This window comes from Schistocerca americana, chromosome X, assembly GCF_021461395.2.
Source record: "Schistocerca americana isolate TAMUIC-IGC-003095 chromosome X, iqSchAmer2.1, whole genome shotgun sequence".
Lineage (NCBI taxonomy): Eukaryota > Metazoa > Arthropoda > Insecta > Orthoptera > Acrididae > Schistocerca > Schistocerca americana.
This window is the reverse complement of record NC_060130.1, coordinates 259,546,627-259,568,461: the sequence shown is the minus strand read 5'-3', so window position 1 is coordinate 259,568,461 and position 21,835 is coordinate 259,546,627. Positions and strand designations below refer to the sequence as shown.

General features: G+C 38.5%; 1 protein-coding gene across 1 annotated transcript in view; it reads left to right on the top strand.

Moving 5' to 3' along the window:
* LOC124555466 (heat shock 70 kDa protein 14-like) overlaps positions 1 to 21,835 on the top strand; it is a 201,466-nt gene that overhangs the window by 133,206 nt on the left and 46,425 nt on the right. Inside the window, exon 5 of the mRNA XM_047129389.1 lies at positions 15,035 to 15,196. Within this exon, the coding sequence (XP_046985345.1) occupies positions 15,035 to 15,196 (162 nt within the window). The remainder of the gene's footprint in view (positions 1 to 15,034; positions 15,197 to 21,835) is intronic.

Here is a 21,835-nt window from a genome sequence, read left to right as displayed (position 1 = left end):
TGCCATCACTACTAATAGCATTACCTCCATAGTGAAAAGTCCTGTCCAGTGTTCCTTTTTTATGGATGATTTCTCTTTGTTTTGCTCTTCTTCAAGCCTTGCAACAACAACGCATCAGTTGCAACTTACTCTTAGACATTTGGATGACTGGGCGCAGAAGAGTGGTTTTAAGTTTTCCACTGAGAAGTCCACATGTATTCTTTTTCACCGTTCTCGTTCGTTTGTAACCTTTTACTGAGTTGAGGATGAGGGACACTGTCCTTGCTTTTAAAGACACGGTGAGATTTGTGGGGCCCGTTTTTTGCTCGAAGTTTACGTGGTTACCTCATCTTAAAGACCTAAAACGACTGTCACTTAGGCTTTAAGTATTTTAAAATATCTTAGCCACAGTACATGGGTAGCCGACAGGACTTGTCTGCTCCAGTTTTACAGGGCGTTTGTGCTATCTCAGCTCGATTATGGGTGCATGGTGTATGGGTCTTAGAGGCCTTCTTACTTAAAGATGTTGAACGTTGTGCACCATGAAGGGCTTCGGTTGGCCACTGGGGCATTCAGAACTAGCCCCATACCAAGCCTCTGTGCAGAGGCTAGTGAACCGCCACTTCATATGCGGTGGCGGCTACTTATGGTGCGCCAGGCGTGTAAAGCTTTGTCCACACCATATACACCTGCATACCATACCATTGCTCAGCTTCCTCTGGCACGACTATTTCATAACTGGCAACGAGCGATGCGGCCCTAGGGGATTCACGCATGGGATTGCCTCTCTGCGATGGATATGGCTTGTCTTCATGTTTTCCGTCACGGTTGGAGCAGATTTCCACCTTGACTCCTCCGGAGACCCAGACTTATTTTAGATTTGACTAATTTTAAGAAAGATAGTACACCAGATTTTACATTCCAATCTCTGTTTTTTGCCATTTTAGGTGTGCGTCACGGTTTTACGTCATTTACACTGATGGCTCCAAACAGGAGAATTTCATTGGCTGTTCTGTAATGTTACCTGATATGTTACCCGGATTCGCCTCCCTGATGAATATACTGTTTTCGCAGCGGAGCTCCATGCGATCCTGAAGGCAATGGAGTGGATGGATCATGTTCGGGGCAATCGATTTCTCCTCTGCTCTGATTCTCTTAGTGCCTTACAATCACTGCAGAATCTGTACCCAACTGAAGAGATGGTTCAGCTGATATATGACCAACTGTACTTGCTCCAACGGCAGGGTAAGGAGGTGTCCTTCTGCTGGGTGCCTGGTCATGTAGGAATATGGGCCAATCGGGCTGCCAAGGAGGCCTGCAGAGAGCAGTCAGTCATTTCTGCACTCCACAAGAAGTACGTGGAGTTGTGAGAGGAAGAATTGCTGGCGGTGACTGCCAATAAACTGCTGTTGGTGAAGTCAACAACTCGGCTGTGGTGTTCCTCCTGCCGGTTGCTGAGGTGGGAAGAAGTGACCCTCATGCGTCTTCGGATTGGGCACTGTCCTCTCACACGTAGCTTTCTATTACGGGGGGGAGGATCCCCCGTTTTGTGATGCTTGTGGTGCGCACATCTCTGTCTGGCACGTTTTAACAGACTGCATTTCATACCGTGATGCAAGGGCAGAAGCACAAGTTGATGGGGATCTGCCCTGTGTTTTAGCTAATGATGAGATGTATGTGTCTAGGATTTTAAAGTTTTGTGAGGTGTCTGGACTCTGGTCTAAACTTCTAGGTTGGAGGTTTTTGTGTCTTGCAAAGTGGCTGGCTCCTCCATTTTTTCCTTGTGGTCAGCTAGCCACTTCCATCTGCTATATTGTTTTAGGACCCTCTACCACTTTCTTCCTGTGTTGTCCAAGTTTCACTGCTGACAGCATGCTTCGTCCCACACTTCGGTGTGGGTAGACACATATTTTTCCAAGCTTGTTACCTGTATTTTACATTCTGTTTTATCTTACTATTCTGAGTATTTTCTTGGCACCCATCTTAATCTGTTACTGGGAGCGGGCGCTGAAGACCTTGCTGTCGTGCACCCAAACAACCCACTACATACTGTACATACATGCTCTCCTCAGCAGGTATGCTTGCCGTTTGTCTGCCGTGCCTGGCTACTCATCCTATGCCTCCTCCTTTGACCGTCAGTATGGTGCATGTCCCTCTTCTCTGTTATCTCCTGGAGTTTGCTTTCGGTTATTGCACCAGCAGATTAACTTAAAACTACCTGCCACTTTTCCTTTGGGTGTGAACCCTTCACCACCTTGGCTTCATGCAGCGGCTCACGTTCACCTTGTACTTCATTTGATTCATAAGGAGACTACTCCAGACTCGCTCTATCCCCATAAGATTTTTCGATCTTCGTACGGAACTTCGCGGTAGTACCTTTTTGAATGCTGATGGCTCTCCGACTGACCTTAGTATTGGGTGTGCTTTCGTTATTTCCACAGAGCATTTTTGGTGTCAGCTTTTGGAAGACTGCTCAGTATTTACAGCAGAGCGGTACCCTGTATCAGGCCACATTATACATCCAGCGACACAGGCTGTTCGATTGTGTCATTTGCTGTGACTCTATACCCTCAGAGCCTGTGTGTGATGCACATCATCCATCCCTTAGTGCAGTGGGTCCAGGAAAGCTTTCACTTCCTCACTCTTGATGGGGCCACAGTGATGTTTATGTGGGTTCCTGGTCACATTGGTCTGATACGAAACGAGGCTGCTGATGCTGCTGCCAAGGTTGCAGTCCTCCTACCTCAGCCAGCTAGTTCTTCCATTCCTTCCGATGATCTGCTTATCACCATCTGTCAGCAAGTGGTGTTACTTTGGCATCACCACTAGTCTTCCCTTCACACTAATAAGCTGCAGGGAATTAAACCTCTCCCAGTAGCTTGGACAACCTTCTCTTGGCCCCCCTTGCCATGAGGAGATCATTTTAGCTAGGTTGAGTGTTGGGCACTGTCTTTTTAGCCATCATTTGTTAAGTGGTGTTTCCCACCACTTTCTTAATGCTCATTGTCATCAACGTTTAACTGTTCGGCATTTCCTTATGGGATGCCCTTTTTTAACCACTTAAGTTGTACTGTATGTTTGCTGTCCAATTTATCGGCCATTTTAGTGAACAGTGAGAGAGCTGTTGACCGTGTTTTGCTTTTTATCCGTTGTAGCAGTATGGCGAAAGATACTTAATCTTTAGTTCAGGACCTCCATTGTCTTTATGGCTGTTTCTCCAAGAGAGGCTGTCCGTTGATTGTAGTTGCTTTTAACTCCTTTCTCATCTTTGTGTTCTACTGTTCTGACATGGACGCATATGACCTTAGTTGTTTTAATGTCTTAAAACAAAACAAAACAAAGCAATCATTGTTACTCCTCATTGTGATCTAATTGCGTAAGGCACATAATGCACACTTTGCTCATCCTTCTTCCCTTGCTTTCTTAGATTTAGTGCTCTCTACTGGCAGTGATGTCAGCACTTGCAGTAGAGCATCACAGTTCCCTTAAATGGCTTAACATGTCCATCATGAACAATGGGAGTCTTTGTTCGTAATTATAACTTTACATTAATGAGTGACTTCATTTTTATGACCTGCTATGGTCTGTGGCGTCATCAGAAATTTCATTGTTTTGTTCGTAGGTGAGCAGGGATTCATCACTAAGACCCATTGACCAATTCTGAACTGTGGTAATTGGTCTATATGTGATCCTATTTGCTATTGACCCTCTAGTGCATCTGTGTTTGCTTTCTTTACCTTCTTCCAAACATTGATTAATGTCATTGCAAACTTCGTAACTGATCCCAGTTTTTCCAATTTTAGGCTTAATCACCACAAAAACAGAAGTCAGATTTGTACCATATATTACCTCATATGGTGATGGACCAACACTACACTGGACATCAGAATTGTAAGCTGACATGACATACAGATGGTAAATGTACCAATCATTGTGATGGAAGTTCACAACAACAACTCAACATCTTACCAACTGTACAGTGAATGTATTCTGTTTTCCTGATAGACTGAGGGAGCCAAGGGCTAGTCCTGAGCTTGTGAGTGCTTAGTAAATGACATAGGTGCTTAATCATACTGGATATAAAATTAGTGCCCTGATTTGTAATTATTGTATCAGGAACACTAAACTTCAGCAACCAGCTTTTCACCATTGTCTTTGCCACTGTACTTGCTTTAAAATGCATACTGTAACAGTTATGAGCTTTCTTCATCTTTGATTCTATGAAACATGCTTTCCATATTTTGGGATGAGGTAGAATGGACCACAACAAGAAAAAATTGTCAGGTAAATGTGGACTCAAAAATGCATATCTTTAATAGGTTTGCTACTGTGAAAGACATCTTTTCTACTGAACAAGGGTTCATAGCTCTTAAGGTATGCAATTTAGAGCCTATGTTTAGTACACAATTTTTTCTTGGTTTGGCCCATACTACCCACCTACCGAAATACGGAAAGCAAAGAGCTCATGGTAGAAGAGATTTGGTTCAGAGTATCGAATATGAGGTGTTCATAGCTCTTACGACATGCATTTTGGAGTCCATCTTTACCAGATTTTTTCGCTTCGAATGATCATTCCTGTAATATCCTTGAATATAGACCATTCGTAATGAAATACCATGTATAAGGTCATATGATAGTCATTAATCATTTCGAGCGCAGTTGGCACCACACTGGGGCTGTATTTCATATACCTACACAACAGGCCATAGTGCTTTGTGGACTGCAGCTGTGCCCTAAATACTTGAAATCAAATCTTCCTTCTTGGGCTCTCAGAATTCTGTTTTTCTTTCCTGATTGGTATATGTCTTCATAGTTAAATTGACTTGATTTCAGAGCACAATACGTTAACATACTTGGAGCCTCTTGTGGTCCCAGCAATCACTTCAACACAGCATGGTCTGTCACAACTTTAAACTTTTTCGTGTACGAATAACAGTGGAAATACGTAATAGCATAAATAACAGCCAACATTTCCATCTCTGTGGTTGAATAGTTATGTTCTACTTATTCATCTGTATCAATGCATATTCTGTCAGGTGTTCCTTGCCATCTACATCCTAACTGGGAATATATTCAATCACCTGACTGTTCATGTCTATTTATTTTATTTATTTATTTATTTACATGTCAGGTTCTGTAGGACCAAATGGGGGAGCAAATCTCCAAGGTCATGGAACGTGTCAGTACATGAAATTAAAACATAAAAGTTATAACAGATAAAAATAAATGTTTATGAACCCGAAAGTCAGTCAGTCCATAAGTTTAAGTAAATGCAATCAACCATACAAAAAGTATCAACTTAACTTTTCAAGGAACTCCTTGACAGAATAGGAGTGAGTTATGAGGAAACTCTTCGTTTTCGATTTGAAAGAGTTTTGAATTTTTGTGGTAGCTTATTGAAAATGGATGCAGCAGTATACTGCACACCCTTCTGCACAACAGTTAAGGAAGTCTGATCCAAATGCAGGTTTGATTTCTGGCAAGTATTAACTGAGTGAAAGCTACTTATTCTTGGGAATAAGCTAATATTGTTAACAAGAAATGACTTTAAGGAATATATATATTGAGAGGCCAATGTCAAAATACCCAGGCTCGTGAACAGGGTTCGACAAGAGGTTCATGAACCTACACCACTTATTGCCTGAACTGCCTCTTTCTGAGCCAAAAATATCGTTTTAGAGTGGGATGAGTTACCCCAAAATATAATACCATATGATATAAGCGAATGAAAATAAGCAAAGTAGGCTAATTTTCATGTCGAATGATCACTCACTTCAGATGATATTCGAATAGTAAAAGTGGCAGCACAAAGTCTTTGAACAAGATCCTGAACTTGGCTTTTCCACAACAGTTTACTATCTATCTGAACACCTAGAAATTTGAACTTTACAGTTTCACTAATCATATGCCCATTCTTTGCAATTAAAACGTCAAGTTTTGTTGAATTGTGTGCTAGAGACTAAAAACTTAGTCTTACTGTGATTTAGCGTTAGTTTATTTTCTACAAGCCACAAACTTAGGTCATGACCTGCACTATTTGAATCCGAGCCAATGTTGCACACAACATCCTTTACCACCAAGATATTCATCATACAGAAATATTCTGTAAGGATATCTGGTGGTCATCCTCAAACTTCATGAAGGCAATTGTTTAAAAATTTAGGCATCCTAACAACCTCTCTTATGAAGTTTGTTGTGAGGCATCAGGCACAATTTAAAAATAGTAGTATTGTTTGTAAGTCTAACACTTGGAACAAAAATTGCCTCCACTATTCACAACTAAACTTACTCAGCTGTAAAAATATTTGAAAACATCACCTACAAATTAAGGGTGCAGGCACATAATAAAACTTTTAAAAACAACTGAAATAATTTCTGTTTCACAACTCCTCCTACTCAATGGATTAATTTATATAAAGTTAGTATCTGTATGTTGTTGGGTTCTACTTACCTAATTTTGTTCTAGACTAACACAGCAATATATTCAGTAATATTACTTCTACCAGATTTGATCAAGTCCGTGTAATTTTTTTTTTTTTTTTAAATAAAAAGTCTTGATCATTTAAAATGAAGCAGATTTTAGTCACCAAATATTAAAATGAAGATGTAACTTGATACATTATTAATGAAATGAGCATAAAGTCTCTGGTATCTATCTTGGAATAACTAAAAACCTGTAACTTTGACTACTTCCAGAATTCACTGAACATACACTCACTCGAACAGAAACAACTACTGAAATTCATCAAAACAGGTAAGCAAGTTCCCAAAATGTCTCCTTAATACCTTGGTATGACAAACTGTAAGATGTAAACAAACTCTAGTCAACACATATCTGTCAGATTTAAAGCTCTCGTGCTTTCTTTAGTACTGCTCATGCTCATGCTTATACTCGCTTTACCAATAATACCACAACAATGATAAGGAAACAGATCAGCCACTCACATTAGTATGGGGTTTATATTGTTTTCTAGATCTTTCCTCCATGTTGGGATTCAGGTGATGCCATCAACTCCATTAAAAAATTTAGGACACTTGTGGATCTACACTGCTTTCTTGATAAATGAATCCCAGTAACACAAGGTGTGTGCCAGGATTTCAGTGTTCTCAAATAATAATTTGTGTGTGTTGGTAACACCATGCTTTGCAATGAATGGTTTCTCACAACGTCTTAGTTATACATTTTGGAGTGTTTCTTGCACTGTTCATTAATAATGTGATTACACTGTTGTAATAATTCACACCAAACTCACATGATATATTGTAAACCACATGCCTCAAAGACCTAAGACCTCTTACTAGGTACAATCCATATTGTTAGAAACTGGATTAAAGATGGGTTATTTTTAAGTATAGTTTTCACTTCACCTCTCAGTTCGGTGAGATGACTTTACTTTCCAGACTTAGGACTTTGTCAATCTCAGTGTATAAGATACACATCAAATTAATTTGGTAAAGATTTCAATATTATATTTTTGACTAATTTACAGCAAAAATAACATAAATAAACTTCCAATCTGATAAAGATGTCACACTTTGCAACTAGAGCGTGGGGAAATAGTCGCAGGATCATACGTATTGTTTTCAATAGCTTGTCTTCAAATTGAGAAGCACATTGTGATCAAATTTAGTAATGGCCTGTCAGATAATGATGCACAAAAATCAACATTCAAATTAATTTTATTTATTTTATTTACATGTCAAGTTCCATAGGACCAAACTGAGGAGAAAATCTCCCAGGTCATGGAACATGTCAGTACATGAAATTACAACATAAAAGTAATAATAGATAAAAATAAAATGTATATGAACCCAAAAAAAGTCAATCCATAAATTTAAGTAAATGCAATCTACAATACAACAAGAACTTACCCCAAAATATACCACCATATGATACAAGCGAATGAAAATAAACAAAGTAGACTAATTTTTGTGCCGAATGATCGCTCACTTCAGATATTGTTCCAATAGTAAAAATGGCAGCATTAAGTCTTTGAACAAGATCCTAAATGTGGGCTTCCCACGACAGTTTACTATCTATCTGAGCACCTAGAAATTTTAACTGTTCAGTTTCACTAAATATGCCCACTCTGTGAAATTAAAATGTCAGGTTTTGTTGAATTGTGTGTTAGAAACTGTAAAAACTGAGTCTTACTGTGATTTCGAGTTAATTTATTTTCTACAAGCCATGAACTTAGGTCAATGTTGGACACAACATCCTTTACTACCAAGCTAGCGTCATCAGCAAACAGAAATATTTTAGAGTTACCCATAATACTAGACGGCATATCATTTATATAAATAAGGAACAGGAGTGGCACCAACACTGATCCCTGGGTCTGCCCCCACTTGACTGTACCCCACTGAGACCCCCACATCACAGCCATTCTCAACATTGTGTATAATAACCTCTTGCTGTCTGTTGCTAAAATAAGAGGTGAACCAATTGTGAGCTACTCCCCGTATTCCGTAATGGTCCAACTTCTGGGGCAGTATTTTGTGATCTACACAATCAAATGCCTTAGTTAATTTAAAATACATGCCTACTACAGTAATACAAGTTTATATGCCAGCTAGCTCTGCAGATGACAAAGAAATTTCTGAAATGTATGACGAAATAAAAGAAATTATTCAGATAGTGAAGGGAGACGAAAATTTAATAGTCATGGGTGACTGGAATTCGGTAGTAGGAAAAGGGAGAGAAGGAAACGTAGTAGGTAAACATGGATTGGTGCTAAGAAATGAAAGAGGAAGCCGCCTGGTAGAATTTTGCACAGAGCACAACTTAATCATAGCTAACACTTGGTTCAAGAATCATAAAAGAAGGTTGTATACATGGAAGAAGCCTGGAGAAACTGACAGATTTCAGATAGACTATATAATGGTAAGACAGAGATTTAGGAACCAGGTTTTAAATTGAAAGACATTTCCAGGGGCAGATGTGGGCTCTGACCACAATCTATTGGTTATGAACTGTAGATTAAAACTGAAGAACCTGCAAAAAGGTGAGAATTTAAGGAGATGGGACCTGGATAAACTGACTAAACCAGAGGTTGCACAGAGTTTCAGGGAGAGCGTAAGAGAACAAATGGTAGGAATGGGGGAAAGAAATACAGTAGAAGAAGAATCGGTAGCTTTGAGGGATGAAGTAGTGAAGGCAGCAAAGGATCAAGTAGGTAAAAAGACGAGGGCTAGTAGAAATCCTTGGGTAACAGAAGAAATATTGAATTTAATTGATGAAAGGAGAAAATATAAAAATGCAGTAAATGAAGCAGGCAAAAAGGAATACAAACGTCTCAAAAATGAGATCGACAGGAAGTGCAAAATGGCTAAGCAGTGGTGGCTAGAGGACAAATGTAAGGATATAGAGGCTTATCTCACTAGGGGTAAGATAGATACTGCCTACAGGAAAATTAAAGAGACCTTCGGAGAAAAGAGAACCACTTGTATGAATATCAGCAGCTCAGATCGAAACACAGTTATAAGCAAAGAAGGGAAAGCAGAAAGGTGGAAGGAGTATATGGAGGGTCTATACAAGGGTGATGTACTTGAGGACAATATTATGGAAATGGAAGAGGATGAAAATGAAGATGAAATGGGAGATACGATACTGCGTGAAGAGTTTCACACAGCACTGAAAGACCTGAGTCGAAACAAGGCCCCGGGAGTAGACAACATTCCATTAGAACTACTGACGGCCTTGGGAGAGCCAGTCCTGACAAAACTCTACCATCTGGTGAGCAAGATGCATGAGACAGGCGAAATACCCTCAGACTTCAAGAAGAATATAATAATTCCAATCCCAAAGAAAGCAGGTGTTGACAGATGTGAAAATTACCGAACTATCAGTTTAATAAGTCACGGTTGCAAAATACTAATGCGAATTCTTTACAGACGAATGAAAAAACTAGTAGAAGCCAACCTAGGGGAAGATCAGTTTGGATTCCGTAGAAATATTGGAACACGTGAGGCAATACTGACCCTATGACTTATCTTAAAAGAAAGATTAAGGAAAGGCAAACGTACGTTTCTATCATTTGTAGACTTAGAGAAAGCTTTTGACAATGTTGACTGGAATACTCTCTTTCAAATTCTAAAGGTGGCGGGGGTAAAATATAGGGAGCGAAAGGCTATTTACAATTTGTACAGAAACCAGATGGCAGTTATAAGAGTCGAGGGACATGAAAGGGAAGCAGTTGTTGGGAAGGGAGTGAGATAGGGTCGTAGCCTGTCCCCAATGTTATTCAATCTGTATATTGAGGAAGCAATGAAGGAAACAAAAGAAAAATTTGGAGTAGGTATTAAAATCCATGGAGAAGTAATAAAAATTTTGAGGTTCGCCGATGACATTGTAATTCTGTCACAGACAGCAAAGGACTTGGAAGAGCAGTTGAACGGAATGGATAGTGTCTTGAAAGGAGGATATAAGATGAATATCAACAAAATCAAAATGAGGATAATGGAATGTAGTCGAATAAGTCGGGTGATGCTGAGGGTATTAGATTAGGAAATGAGACACTTAAAGTAGTTAAGGAGTTTTGCTATTTGGGGAGCAAAATAACTGATGATGGTCGAAGTAGAGAGGATATGAAATGTAGACTGGCAATGGCAAGGAAAGCATTTCTGAAGAAGAGAAATTTGTTAACATCGAGTATAGATTTAAGTGTTACGAAGTCGTTTCTGAAAGTATTTGTGTGGAGTGTAGCCATGTAAGGAAGTGAAACATGGACGATAAATAGTTTGGACAAGAAGAGAACAGAAGCTTTCGAAATGTGGTGCTACAGAAGAATGCTTATGATTAGATGGGTAGATCACATAACTAATGAGGAGGTGTTGAATAGGATTGGGGAGAAGAGAAGTTTGTGGCACAACTTGACTAGAAGAAGGGATCGGTTGGTAGGACATGTTCTTAGGCATCAAGGGATCACCAATTTAGTATTGGAGGGCAGCGTGGAGGGTAAAAATCGTAGAGGGAGACCAAGAGATGAATACACTAAGCAGATTGACAAGGATGTAGGTTGCAGTAGGTACTGGGAGATGAAGAAGCTTGCACAGGATAGAGTAGCACGGAGAGCTGCATCAAACCAGTCTCAGGACTGAAGACCACAACAACAAGAAGCAACTTCCCCACCCCACAAAGAACTCCTTGAAAAACGGCCAGCTAATCTGTATCCTGGTAAAGGAAGCCCCTGAATTGTCAAATTATTTTGTGGTACTCCAATATACCAATAATTCCAGAATCACATCTGTAAGCAGTTCACTAACTTTATCTCTAATTCCTTTTATATTTTGATGAAATATGCTAATTCCTTCTCTTCTTGGAAACATGACTTCCTCTGAATATAAGCCTTTAGTTAGAGGGACTTCCTTTTAGCAGGTATACATATCAGCTGTCTTCACTCTAAAATAGGTGCAGCTTCAACATCAATTACTTCAGGAATTTTTCCATGAGTGATCCTACCAACACCCACTACACTGTCGTCTATAAGCTTTTTCAGCTTCCCCTTCCCATACCTTCTGAGGTGGAGGCCATGCCTAGTGAAACATGACAGAATAAATTGTCCCTCATAGTTTGGGAATATCAGTACCAGGTTTGTTGTCAATGCTCCCTTCAATTTTTCAAATGCTGTCTAAAAGTTGACTATGGAAATTCCACACCATTTTTCAACAAATGATTCAATAGCTTAGCAATTTCGGCAAACTCTTCAATGAATTCCCATTATTAATTACAGAACCATAAAAATGATTGAAACTGCTATGTAGTTTGTGGTGGTAAGAAAACACATTCTGCAGAAGTTAGGCGTGCGTCAATATTCACGTCTTCCTCTCATTACAGAGCGTTAACTGTGCTGGATTTAGCCTCTTAAAGAATTCCTCTGACCATTGCATGTGCTCTTCCATATCCTTAGAAAATGCAATTATGTTGTTGAGATAAAAAACAGTCTTGATTTTAATCCTCTGAGCACTCCATCGGATACTAATAGCCTCCGAGATAGCTGGCACATTCTTCAGACCAAATGGCAGCCTAAAATATTGATAGTGACTCAAAGGGACAGTAAATGTGGTCTTTGGCCGCCCTTCCAGAACCACTTCCAACAGTGATAACCACTCCTCATACACATTGTGAAGTATTTACATTGACTTAAGTTCTCTCTAATCTCCATTATATTTAGTACAGGATGTCTGTCCATCACCGCTCATGCAGCAAAATCTATGCTTTTTTTGTTCCATTCTATGATTTTCTGGACTATTACAATGATAGCTGCCCATGGACTGTAACTTGATTCAGTATTGCCCTCAGCCAGCAGTTGATCAATAAATTCTTCCAGTATAGGTTATAGGTGCCTAGGTATCCTGTACGGCTTCTTATACACTAGAGCATTGTTAACCGTTGGTATGGTATGGCAAGTTACCAGTATTGCAGGTAATGATTGACCGGGATTGAACAGGTTGACAAATCATATTAACAAGACTTTCATTGTTGACTTATCTCTTCCCTCCAAATTGTTTTACCTTCTCGCATAATGCAATTGTGTTGATGGTCTGGTTGTGGCAAAGGTCCTCACACGACCTACCCAGATTATACTCGTCCATGATCTCCAAGTTTGCAATCTATAAGCTCAACTTATCAGAGCTAAAATCATCCACACTTTCCAAAACCATACAATCCCCATCTATTTCCTTCACATGTACCAGGCTTCAGTGCACAATATAGTGCAACATGTCCATCTTGTTATTGCATTCCAGTACCTCTGCAACACGCATCATCTGAAGGTCAGTACCCACCCACATTTGTAACACTGAAGTTTTCTGCATTGCTTTTTAACATGGTCCATAGGTCCACAGCTGTAGCATTTCACCTTTGTGTGGAAAAAGAAACACACAACCCTTATCTTGTCCTCAGGCCACAATATTGATCTCTTCCACTTGCTTAGCAGCCATAATGGTGGCAGCAAAATCCTTCGGGTTTTCCATTGTCGCTCTCCTTGACATGTCTGCTGGAAGTCCTCTTAAAAACACATCTGATTCCTGTTCTCCTCTTCTTGTGGAGTAATTCTGTCTGCTTCTACTTTCTGTGTAAGCTCGTACAAGTTAGCATTGATTTTCCTAATTCTACCTATGAATGCCTCTACCAACTCACTTCACTTTTGAGACAACCCATTAAGCTGTTCTCTAAAAAAGCGTTGCAATATTCTGCTTGCGATAACGTGGTTAGTGGGCCTTCTTAAGCTGCTTAAATGTCTGTGCTTTATCCAGCACTTGATGGTACTGATGTATGCTGCTTGCATCACAACCAACTGTAATTTAGACACATCCAAGGATGTCTTGTCTGACCAACTGCCCAACCTAGCGGCAGCTTCCAGGTCATCACTGAACATTGAGACATCCTCGGTTGCCCTATCCGAAAAAGGAGTTGCTAGATTAGCTGTGACAGGATCCAGAGAAGGGATAGGTGAACTAACCAAAGCTTTTGCTTCCACTACGTCCACTTGTTTATGCTCATTCTCGCTATTAAAAGTCTCCCTCTCTTTGCAAAGCTTCATTTATCTCCTTTAGCTCGGCGAACTGCCTTGCCAAGAGTTCATCCATTTCCTGGATTGTCATTGTTTCTGTTTTTGGCATTTGTGCAAACTCTTAACACACCACTCTAATGAAAGCATCAACCACAATACACACAGGCACGGTTACAAGAACAAACTACACTATTCCTTATGAAGGATAATAGCCCAGTGTTATTCAGAACACTGATGCACTTTGTGGCCATTGCTTCGTCTTGTGCTGCACACAGCTGGCACCACTCACATGCATAGGAAGTCATTCCCAGCCAAATTACAATACTGGCACCTCACTGGTTGTAAGTAACATTCCTTATAATTACCCCTATACAACAGAATCCCAATCCCTGAAAAGGCAGCAGGTCATAGTTATCGGGCAGTGCCATTGGCTGGTGATGACTTCATTCATTTCTGGTTGTTTGGTTTAGTTGGCTCCGGAAGTAACAGTTTAGAATCGCAGACAGTCTAGTACCGGCTGTACAGCTGTTCTACATTCTGAGGCTCAGTCTCTTTTGCATTTTATGCTAAGGAAAATTCAGTAACAGGGTGTAATTTTTCAGAACTGTAAAATGCAGATATTTGGTTATGTTACCTATGTAAACCAAAGTGTGTTTGCAGAGACTGTGGTAGATGTTATAGATTTTGATAATGATCTTAAACCTACATAGATGTGTGAAAAAATACTAATATAATTTAGGTGCAAATCCCCATGTCCTGTATGGGCATCCATTGTTCAGTGTGTTTATGGTGGTGAGGTATGTGGATGCTTCAGACTTTTATTGAGAGAGAGAGAGAGAGAGAGAGAGAGAGAGAGAGAGAGAGAGAGCTGCAAAAAGGGACATAATTGAAATGTAATCACCAAATGATTCTCTTAAATTTTTTCAAATTGAGTTGATATAACAAACCAAAATCTGAACTCACTTTCAAGATGAGTGAGGTTCAAATCTCCACCTGGCCATTTTAATTTAAGTTTTCTGTGATTTCCTCTTCTCACTTCAAAGAAATGCAATAATAATTTGATTCCAGTGCCATTTCCTTCACATCTCCTCATGAGCTAATGTTCTGTTCCTAATGTTCTGGGTTGACAAAATGTTAAACTTTTATATTTCTTCCTTTTTATCTGATAAAATAAAGAAACCACATACAGAAATATGTGCATGTGTTATTCAGTTGTTTCTGCTTGGACTGTGTTATAATGAAATATGTTGTTTTAATGGTGACATCATCTTTCAAGAACCTAGAGGACAGATGTCATGTGAGAAAATTTATGTATTCTCCTTGTTATTTTGTGTAATCCTTAATTTGGATGGTAGGATGTGGAATCAAACCTGTATACTCCCATATATAAATTAGTCAGTTTTTGTAAATAATTACTGGGTTTAATTTTTTGTGTTTTTTATCCAGAAATTGAGTAATCGTTGTTTAGTATAACATTGTTTGTAGTTATATAATTTGTATTTATAAATAATTTATGAGTAATGATTACATACCTCCTGCAGGATGTGCCTCGTTTATCGCCTGGGGGGAGCTACAATGGATGTTACAGTTGTATTGTGCTGTGCAGGAATGTACACAGTGAAAGGCCATGTGTATAAAGCAAACTTCGGAGGGGACAAGTTCACAGAAATACTTGCCAACTTCCTCGCCGAAATATTTCACCAGTGAGTTCAATTGGTCTCTGTTATTACAAGATGTCTCTCTTCTTGACACTGTGTTATTGTAATATTGTTGATAATTACCCTATGTAAGATTTGTGATCAAAAAGTAATGTAAATTTTTATTTTCCTAAAGAATCTTTGTTTATTCATAATCATCAGCCTTATCTGCTTCAAAGTAATCCCCCTCAGATATGATACACTTACGCCAGCACTTTTTCCAATCTTGGAAGTGCTTCTGAAATTCACTTTTCGTTATGATGTTCAGCTCCTTCAGTGATTCTGTTTTTATCTCATCAGGGGTGGCAAAACAACGTTCTCTCATTGTTCTCATCGACCTCAGGTATAGGAAGAAGTTGCATTTGGCCATGTTTGGTGAGTATGGTGGCTGAGGCGACATAACGTTTTTGGCTTTTGCCAAAAAATCATGATCAAGCATTGAGATGTGAACGGGAGCATTATCGTGGTGCAATTTCCACGAGTAGTTTTGCCACAGTTCTGGCAGGGTTTTTTTAGGACTGCTTCATGCAAACAGCACTTAACTTACAGGTAGTGTTCCTTATTGACTGTACAACCATAAGACAAGAACTCTTGATGCACTATCCAATTGTCATTGAAGAAAACAGTGAGAAGAACCTTGGCATGTGACCGAATTTGTTGAATTTTTTTCAGTCCTGGCTCTTCAGGCAGTTTCCATTGGGATGATTGGGTCTTGGTGTTGGTGTCATACCCGTATACCCATGTTTTGTCACCTGTTTTAATCTTATTTAGAAGTTCTGGATTGTTGTCAACTTTGTTCAGCATTTCCTGAGTGAAGTCTAGGTGGCGACGTTTCTGGTCAAAATTCCATGATTTTGGAGCAAACTTTGCTGCTGGTTCACGTTTAATTCCCAAAACACCCACACAAAAAAAAAAAAAAAACTTGGCATGAGCCAAAGGATACGCTGACATCATCAGCAACGTCTCTGATGGTGATTTGGTGGTTTTCCAGAGCCATTTTCTTTACTACTTCCACTTTATAAGTAATGATGTGCTAGGGCATCCAGAACAGTTACTGTCTTTGTCTTCTCAACCCTCTTTGGAATGTTCATACCCCTCATAAATTCTTGTCTTACTCATAGGAGAGTTGCCAAAAGCCACAGTCAGTATTTCAAATGTTGTGCTACACTTTATTCAATTTTTCAAGCAAAATTTAGTGCAACAGTGTGGGGAAAACAGATTGCTACTTACTGTAAAGATAACACACTAAATTGGAGACAGGCACAGTTAAAAGACTCAAATAAGCTTTTAGCAATGGCCTTCATTGGAAAAATAGAAACGCACACCATTCATTCACGCAAGCAAGCACACCTCACGCACACATGACCACCAACTCCAGCATCTTAGGTCTGACCCCAGCTGCCGGAGTTGGCGGTCAGTAGTTCATGAGGTGTGCTTGCTTGTGTGAATGAATGGAGTGTGTGTCTCTTTTTGCAATGAAGGCTGTTGCTGAAAGCGTATTTGTAAGCATCTTTTAATTGTGCCTGTCTGCAACTAACAGTAAGTAGCAGTCTATCTTTTCCTATGTTGGATATTCCTGCCTGGAGTTTCCATTGTTTAAAATTTAGTGTAAATTCTTTGATCCACCTTTTTCGAAAGTAAAACATTTTCCAGGGACTCTGAAAACACGTATAACCTTTTCGACTGTGAACAATAAAATAAATATTTAAAACAGCTGAAAATCCCAAACATATATCAGGAACATGTGTATCAACAAGAGGAAAAAAGGAAAGAAATTGAAGATCAGATGTATGAAGCCCACGAAATAAAATTCCCATTACTTTTTTTATCACACTTTGTATTATGTGTAGTGATGATTGTTGTCCCGCTCGTAGTAGTTGGTCATTTTGACAATATGTGCAAACTGCACCTGTCTCCTTTGAAAATATAATATTTTACTGTTAATTCTTTTCCAAACACTACAGAAGACTGCCAGTGGTGTATGAAATACAGTAATATTGTTGTTGTTGTTGTTGTGGTCTTCAGTCCTGAGACTGGTTTGATGCAGCTCTCCATGCTACTCTATCCTGTGCAAGCTTCTTCATCTCCCAGTACCTACTGCAACCTACATCCTTCTGTATCTGCTTAGTGTATTCATCTCTTGGTCTCCCTCTACGATTTTTACCCTCCACACTGCCCTCCAATACTAAATTGGTGATCCCTCGATGTCTCAGAACATGTCCTACCAATCGATCCCTTCTTCTAGTCAAGTTGTGCCACAAGCTCCTCTTCTCCCCAATTCTATTCAATACCTCCTCATTAGATATGTGATCTACTCATCTAATCTTCAGCATTCTTCTGTAGCACCACATTTCGAAAGCTTCTATTCTATTCTCTTCTTGTCTGAACTATTTATCGTCCACGTTTCACTTCCATACATGGCTACACTCCACACAGTAATATTAAGAACAGTAAATTGTCTTGGGTTTATTAATGAGTTTTCAGTGATGATGAAAAGTATAAATTGCCTTGAAATAGAATACATGTATGATGCAATTTGAAACAGTATTGAGATGTATTCATAGTCTTACGTTTGTTGTGTAAACTGTGTTACTAAACATCTAACCCACTATTTGGCATATGGTTCATGATTCCAGTTACAGATTGCCTATCTGATATCTTCCAAGGGCAACAAAAATTTGACTTTCAGTATTTCATTTAATTATTGGCCAAATTTAAAACACTAAAATTCTGTCATAATTTACTCATTAAGAGGTATAAATCTTATGTTAAAAGTCGGGCACAGTAATAAAAGTCTTATAGTTAGAAATGATGTACGTATCTTGAGGCAGTGTAACTCAGGGCGTGCAAGTTGTCCAGGCTATATTCACCCAGAATTTGAGAATGAGAGCACTTAGCAACTTCCAACTAACTTTACACGTAATTTCAAATCTTTTCTAAACTTTTCTCACTTACATGTTTAATGTCAAATATATTTAACACATTAACTCGTTTGTAGAGTAATCATACAGTCTGAAACTGTTTTATACATGAGTGTTAGATTCTTTAAAGAATCTTCACTGAGGTTTACTGTTAATTACTAGGATGTGATCAGAAAATTGGCTATAGCAGTTGTCAATGCTAGTATTGCAAACCCATGCGAGGTTGCATTTATATGGTGAAATGTATTATAATGTGAGATAATGTAATGGAGAAAAACTGTGTAGCTTTAATACAGGGTGTTCATAAAGTCCGGGAACACTTTCAATTATTTATTGCGTAAGAACCAAACATTGTACAGATATCATACATGTCGTCTTGAAGAGAAACCCTGTAGGTTTTTTTCCATGTATACCATGTAGTTTGGTAATTTGCCGATAGTCAGAGCTAGTCGCAAACGTGGCAGGTTTTCTGTGTGTTGGAGTTCGACAAAAACGAGTGTACTACAGCTGTTCAATGGATGCTTAAAACCAAGTATGGTAAGAAGCCGCCAACAAGGAAGGCCATTTAGCACTGGTACAAAAAATTCATTAGGATGGGTTGCTTGTGCCCAGATAAGAGAAGCATGTATGAGAGACTGGGAAGGCAATTTAATCAACCAAGATAGCATAACTCTTGTTACAGATCCTTACCATTTTGAAATGATGGGAAATATTAGCTCAGAAAATAACTGGATATGTAACCAAATATTTGCTAAGTAAATGTTGATAAATATAAATTTAAAGATAGAAGGAACCAGGGCATAAACAGTGGAATTACATCTTGATAGCAAAACGGACAGTGTGTGACATAAATTTGAGCCCTGTGCATGATTACCCGTAAACACTATTTCTAAGTTTTTCTTTGGTTTCCTTCACTGCTTGCTCATTGTACCAGTTGAATAACACCAAGGATAGGCTAGAGCCCTGTCTCTTTCCCTTCTCAATCACTTCTTCCCTTTCATGCCCTTCAACCCTTATAATTGCTATTAATCTTTCCTGGTGTTGGCTTCTACCAGTTTTTCCCTTTTGTAAATAATTTCAGTATTTTGCAACCGTGAATTACTATACTGATATTTTGGTAATAGTCACACCTGTCAGCAACTGCTTCCTTTGGAATTGGAATTATTCTTCTTGAAGTTTGAAGGTATTTTGCCTGTTGTCTCATATATTTTGCACACCAGGGTGCGTAGTTTTGTCATGACTGGTTCTCAAAGGACATCAGCAGATGTTACTGATAAAAATGTACCTCAGGGGCCTTGTTTTGGCATAGATCTTTTGGTCCTAGGTCAAATTACCCTTGCAGTATCATAGCTCCCATCTCATCTTCATCTACTTCCTTTTCCCCTTTCTATAATACTGCCTTCAACTTAATTTCCCTTGTATAGCTCATCTATATATTTCTTCCACATTTCTGCTTTCCCCCATTTGCTTGGTACTGGTTCTCCATCTAAGCTCATGATATTCATACAGCTGCTTCTCTTTTTTTTCCAAATCCCTCTTAATTTACCCGTAGGCAGTATCATTCCCTTGCAAACATTTGCTCATGTCCTGGTGGAATGTCCGCCTTATAAAAATATCGTAATCTAGTCAGTTACTTTATATTTTAAGATTAAAAAAGAAATATTTATAGATTTTTAATGAATTCTTCTACCAGATTCTGCAAATGCTTTAAAATTTTCAGTTAAACTTACCCCAAAAATTTAAATCTTAGGATTAGATGTCACTTTCCCAGTGAACGTCATACTAAATATTTTCAGGTTTAGGTCCATACTTGCACATCAGTAACTATTTAAGTAGTATGTTGTAAATAAAAATCTTGATGAAATTTCCATTTCTTAAATTATTTTTATGCCGGGCTTAAAGTAGCACTCATTGATAGCCCACATTACTGAAAGTGCGTTGATATTACTAAGAGTTTGGTAAAAGATATTTTTAGGTTCTGGACCCTACTTACATATTAGTATGTATTTAAAAAGTATGTTGTTGATGCAAGTAAAGAACAAATAATGAATATTTCTGTTTAAAAAATGTTTTTTAGGGCAACTGTCGGGAAAAATGTGTTGGTATTGCTAGAGTTAAACAAATGTCTTCAAGATGATCATGAGTGAACATTACATAATATTCTGGGCCCACATTTTTGAGCAACGAAGACTTACAAAAGAAAGATGAGTTACCCTAGGACATTATTCCATATGACATTATTGAATTAAAGTATGCAAAATATGTCACCTTACTGATTTGTCTCCCCAAGGTTTACAATGATTCTAAGTGCAAGACTTACTAAGTACAACATTCTGCAGTCTTTTGTGTAGCTATGGCATTGATTGGTTGGTTATACCATCAATCCCACCAAACTTCAATTTATCTAAGAGAATGCTGCGATTCACATAATCAGATGCCTTAGATAAGTTGCAGAAAATACCAGATGGCGCTATTTTATTATTTAGTGCTCGTAAAATTTGGCAAGGGAATATGTAAATGGCATTCTCAGTAGAGCAACTCTTCTGAAACCCAAACTGTGGTTTGTTGAGGATATCAGTGCTGCTAAGGTGAGATAATATTCTAGAATACATCACTTTCTCAAACATTTTGGAAAATGGTGTCAGCAGTGAAGCTGGTCAGTAGTTATTGAACTGACATCTCTTTTTATCACCTTTCTTAAAGAGAGGTTTAACAACAGAATATTTCAGCCTCTTTGGAAAAATGAGTTATGTTAGTGATACATCACATATTTCAGATAAGACCATGCTTTTTATATTGGAACAAAACTTTATAATATTGTATTGGAAACACTATCTAAACCAGATGAGCTTTTATTTTCAAGAGTATGGATAATTTTCTGAATTTCAGAAGGAGAAGTTGGTAATACATTCATATGATTGAATTTTATGAGAGTTTCAACACACTGCTGTGATTTTCCCCTTTAACTGTTTGTCGCTATACTTTCTACCAGTTATTAAATGTACTTACTACCTGTGACTCATCATTACATCACTGCCATTCAGTTCAGTAGTGGTGATATCCTGTGCCTCGTTGTCCTGTCTCTCGTTTCACTGCATTCCATAAAGCCCCAAGTCTGTTGTCAGAATTACTGATTTCTGACGTGATGTGAAGGTTTCTTGAATTTTTAATAATTTTTCTTAGTAATTTTGAGTAGTTTTGTTGTGTGCAACTACAGCTGGATCAATACTTGTTCTTGCTAATAGGTACATTTTCCTTTTCCTTGAAGATGATATTTTAATCACTGTAGTGATCCATGGTTTTCATATGGCCACTTAATATTCTTTCTAATTAGCATATATGGAAAGGTATTTTCAAATAATTAAATGAATTTATCATGGAATAGATAAAATTTAATTTAGCATTTGGTTCAGCATAAATTTCATCTCAGGTTATCTCTTGTAAGCTGTTCTTAAAATCACCTGTTGTGGAGGCATTAATTATTCTGATTTCCACTTAAGTGTATCCATACTGTAAGGCACTAGGTAATTTATCCTAACAAACAGTGCATCATGTTCAGAGAGAGCATTTGTTACTGGGTAAACGGTATTTTTCTGGCTTTGAGCTTTAAAACCAATTAGGGTCCTACAGTCTTTATCCATCTGTGTTGGAAAGTTAATTACTGGAATCAAATTGTGTGATCCAAATAAAGTTCCCTATTTTTCCTATCAGGATCCTTTAGAAA